Genomic DNA, 4,749 nt, shown 5'->3' with positions numbered 1-4,749 from the left:
GACTCTGTCCTGTGTGTCTCCAGATGTTGGACCTGTCTGACTCTGTCCTGTGTGTCTCCAGATGTTGGACCTGTCTGACTCTGTCCTGTGTGTCTCCAGATGTTGGACCTGTCTGACTCTGTCCTGTGTGTCTCCAGATGTTGGACCTGTCTGACTCTGTCCTGTGTGTCTCCAGATGTTGGACCTGTCTGACTCTGTCCTGTGTGTCTCCAGATGTTGGACCTGTCTGACTCTGTCCTGTCTGTCTCCAGATGTTGGACCTGTCTGACTCTGTCCTGTCTGTCTCCAGATGTTGGACCTGACTCTGTCCTGTGTGTCTCCAGGCGTTGGACCTGTTGTCTCCAGCTGTCCATGCTAACGCTGCAGCCAGACTTCGAGCCAGCGTTCGTCGAGGAACTGCTTTCTGTCAGCTGCAGCTCTACGCTGAAGGTTTGATGTTTTTTAAATATTTCTGTCTCATACGTGCAGTTTGTCCTTCAGATGGACCAGGGGACAGCTGAGTCCTCTGATCTACCCGTGTCTGTCTTTCAGGGCTACAGGACTACGAAGCTGCTCTGAAGATCAACCCTCATAACAAGGAGCTGCAGGAGGACGCCCAGAAGATCAGAGACATTATCCAGGGTTCAGCTACTGGACAGAGACAGGATGCATGAGACAGGATGAGACACAAGACATGAGACATGATGAGACATGATGAGACACGACATGAGACATAATGTGACACAATGAGACATGATGAGACACAATGAGACATGAGACACAATGAGATACAATGAGACACAAGACATAAGACTTGATGAGACACAATGAGACATGAGACACGAGACATGATGGGACACAAGACATAATGAGACATGAGACACAATGAGACACAAAACAAGATGAGACAAGACACAAAGAGACATGAGACATGATGACACAATGAGACATGAGACAATGAGACACGTGACATGAGACAAGACATGATGAGACACAGATATGAGACATGAGACACAATGAGACATAGATATGAGACATGAGACACAATGAGACACAAGACATGAGACACAATGAGACATGAGACACGAGATGAGACACAATGAGACACAAGACATGATGAGACACGAGACATGAGACACAGAGACACAAGACATGATGAGACATAAGACAATGTGACATGATGAGACATGAGACACAATGAGACACGAGACACAAGGAGACACAATGAGACATGATGAGACACAAGACATGAGACAAGATGAGACACAAGACACAATGAGACACAATGAGACAGACTCTCAGGGACAGGAGTCCGTTGTTGAACCTTTCAGGAAACAAATATTTGCAGAAAGTTTTCTAAATATTTCTGTAGAAAAGATCAAATTTTATTTTGTCTTTTTTCAGGAAACTGATGAAAATAAACTGAAACTTAGAACTTTGTTTCAATAAATGTGAAATTAAATCATTTGTAAGAGTTACTGTTTGAGGAGATGAATTTTCTTTTGTTTTATTATTTGATTATTATTGTATGAAATTATTGTTGTTTGTTTTTTGAAAATGGGGCAGATGTTAGACTTTTTCTTCTACCTTTCATTTTATTTGATTTGTATTTTTTGTTGTGTGATTGTGTTGTTTTGTAATAAAGTGAATAAATTTCATATTAAAAAATAAATAAATAACCACAAAGCAGATGGAGACTTTTCAGGTTTATTTAAGAAAATATGAAGAGTTCTTTATCTGAAGGGACATTTAGGACATTTGACCGTCTTCCAGCAGCAGGGACAAATGTTTATCTGTACAGAGGAGGACATATTTACATGTTCAGGCACTTCAGGTCACTTCTTCCTGGATCCGTCCTCATGAGACCCTGATCTCCTCCTCAGACTCAGACTGAGACCAGTTCTGCTGGGGGAGCGCTGGCTCCTGGCTGTCGGTTCTGGTCCGGTCCAGGTGCTGGCAGAAGGCCCCGCCCACGTCCGTCAGGTCCGGGTGGGGGTTGGTTTTGGTGGGGAGGGTCTGCTGCCTGCAGCCCCCCGTCGACAGCAGCTCCCGCTCTTTGGAGTTCCTCCACTTCATCCTGCGGTTCTGGAACCAGATCTTCACCTGAGCAGAACCCAGAACCCAAAGGTCATCAGAGGTCAGAGGGTCTACAGGTCCGGGTCCAGACTTGACTGCCTTTAAACCTGAGTTTATAAACTCTGAAGCCAGAAAGACCTGACAGCTGTTCATTAAAGCTTCACATCAATCTAAAACCACAAGTTTCATCTTCTGCTTCAAAAACAGCTCAAATCAGAATAACAGCTAAAATAGCATCATGTCCAGAGATGAAGCAGCAGATTTGAGTTTTGAAGAATTAAAAACCCTCCGTGTGTTTTTCTACGAGGAATGTTTCTGTGATCAAACTTAAATCATTTTAAGTTTTAAGACTAACATTTAAAATTGAGCCAAACATTTAAAAAATCAACTTTAAAACATCATAAATCTGTGGAACAAAATCCATCAATCTAAAACTGAAAAGAAAACAACGCTTGTTTTCCCTGACTCAGCATTTAGTTCATTAAGTTCATTGAACTCTTAAATCAGCTAAAGATTAAACATTTAAATCAGCTAAAGAGACGTGATATTATTCTGACAAACCTTTTTATTCATTTACATTTTCACATTTGTGTCCTGCAAACATCCTCCACTAGAGGGCAGCAACCTGCATCATTGTAGCTGCAGAGGAGAAATAAACAACTGAATGCTAAACACGTTTTGGCTTTAGCTGCTCTTTCACTCATTTTAGCTGATTTATTACTCATTTTAGCTACTGTTTTACTAATTTTAGCTTCTATCCTACTATTTCTGCTGCTATTGTGCTCACAAGCTACTTTTTTTCTCTTTTTAACTGCTATCTTACTCATTTTAGCTGCTGTTTTACTCATTTTAACTGCTATTTTACTAATTTTAGCTGCTGTCTTACTAATTTTAGCTGCTGTCTTACTCATTTTAGCTGCTGTCTTACTCATTTTAGCTGCTGTCTTACTCATTTTAGCTGCTGTCTTACTCATTTTAGCCACTATTTTACTAATTTTAGCTGCTGTCTTACTCATTTTAGCTGCTGTCTTACTCATTTTAGCTGCTGTTTTACTCATTTTAACTGCTATCTAACTCATTTTAGCTGCTGTCTTACACATTTTAGCTACTATTTTACTAATTTTAGCTGCTGTCTTACTCATTTTAGCTACTATTTTACTAATTTTAGCTGCTGTCTTACTCATTTTAGCTGCTGTCTTACTCATTTTAGCTACTCTTTTACTCATTTTAGCTGCTGTTTTACTCACTTTAGCTTCTGTCCTATTTTTGCTGCTATTGTGCTCATATAAGCTACTTTCTCATTTTAGCTACGGTCTTACTGATTTTAGCAACTTTTTAAATTTACGCTTCTGTTTGCTCATTTTAGTTGCTTTTGTAGCATACAAATTTAGCTTCTAGCACATTTTAGCTACTATTTTGCACACCTAAGCTACTTTTTGCTCATTTAACTGATGTCTTACTCATTTTAGCTACTATTTTACTCATTTTAGCAGCTGTCTTACTCGTTTTAGCTGCTATCTTACTCATTTTAGCTGCTGTTTTACTCATTTTAGCTTATGTCCTATTTTTGTTGCTATTGTGCTCACATAAGCTACTTTTTTCTCATTTTAGCTACGGTCTTACTGATTTTAGCTACTTTTTTAATTTAAGCTTCTGTTTGCTCATTTTAGTTGCTATTATAGCTACAAATGTAGCTTCTGTCTAACACTGTCTACTGCTTTGGACACCTAAGCTACTGTTTGACTGATTTCAGCTACTGTTGTACTGTCTGGTGTTTCAGCTGAACCTGGTCTCAGAACCAAACCCAGTCGACCCGGTTCTTGTGGTACCTGGGAGTCCTTCAGGCCCAGTTTCCCGGCCAGTTTCTTGCGGTCCGGTTTGCTGATGTACTTCTGCTTCTGGAAGGTTCTCTCCAGGGCCTTCCTCTGCAGGTCTGAGAACACGGCCCGCCTCAGCATGCCCCTCCTGGGCTTCCCCCGGGGGGCCAGGGGCCAGGAGAAGGTTCCCGGGACCGGAACCACCAAGGAGGAAGAGGAGGCTGAGGGAGGAAGAAGACCAGGGATTTACTTTTAGTTTTCATCTCTATGAAACAACAAAACCTGTTATGGTCTGAACGCTGACTCAGCATCTTACAATGCTGAGTCAGCGTTCACACACTTGTTTTCTCTGTAGACCTTGGACCCGGACCCAGACCAGGACCTGGATCCAGACCCACAGAGAAACCTGACTGTTGCCATGAATGGAGAGGAAAGGCCGTGGACGGGTCCAGTTGTTCCAGAACCATCAGAAACGGGTCAGAACCGAGTTCAGTCTGATACCAAATCTGTCCGGTGCCGAATGAGATATTTTACTAACAGATGTTCTGCTCCACCTGTCACTTCATCTGGTTCAATGTGTTTGTTAGTAAAATATCTCCTGAACCACTGGACTGATTCTGATTGACTCAATTATAAACGGCACACACAGGTCCAACTGGGCCTGATACAGAACCATGCTGGTCCAGTACAGGAGGAGCATCCTCAGAATAAAAACAGGTGGTTTCTGGACCCACCTGTGAAGCAGGAGGTTCTGATGAGGGGATGAAGACTTCCATCAAAGACCGGCAGAGTCTGAAGAGTCTGAGCTGCAGAAGAAAACTGCTGAGTCATGATAAGATTCCGTTTCTCCTGAAGCTGAACTTATTATTATTATTAT

General features: G+C 41.8%; 2 protein-coding genes across 2 annotated transcripts in view; one reads left to right on the top strand and one right to left on the bottom strand.

The window, feature by feature from the left end:
- The window catches only part of dnaaf4 (dynein axonemal assembly factor 4), a gene marked incomplete at its 5' end in the record, with an annotated part of 3,670 nt that extends 2,798 nt beyond the window's left edge, over window positions 1-872 (top strand). The window contains 2 exon segments of the mRNA XM_014022977.1: window positions 324-429; window positions 532-872. Of these exon segments, the coding sequence (XP_013878431.1) occupies window positions 324-429; window positions 532-653 (228 nt within the window).
- A 798-nt stretch (window positions 873-1,670) lies between these two features.
- On the bottom strand, window positions 1,671-4,678 carry LOC106527985 (homeobox protein DBX1; the record flags this gene model as incomplete). Its single annotated transcript, XM_014023018.1, is given in 3 exon segments — window positions 1,671-2,082; window positions 3,885-4,093; window positions 4,607-4,678. Coding segments are annotated over 3 exon segments (527 nt in total), but the record flags the coding sequence as incomplete, so codon positions are not given.
- Window positions 4,679-4,749: the final 71 nt, after the last annotated feature.

The sequence above is a fragment of the Austrofundulus limnaeus genome, unplaced genomic scaffold (assembly GCF_001266775.1).
Source record: "Austrofundulus limnaeus strain Quisiro unplaced genomic scaffold, Austrofundulus_limnaeus-1.0 Scaffold353, whole genome shotgun sequence".
NCBI lineage: Eukaryota > Metazoa > Chordata > Actinopteri > Cyprinodontiformes > Rivulidae > Austrofundulus > Austrofundulus limnaeus.
This window is presented reverse-complemented; position numbering and strand designations above follow the sequence as displayed.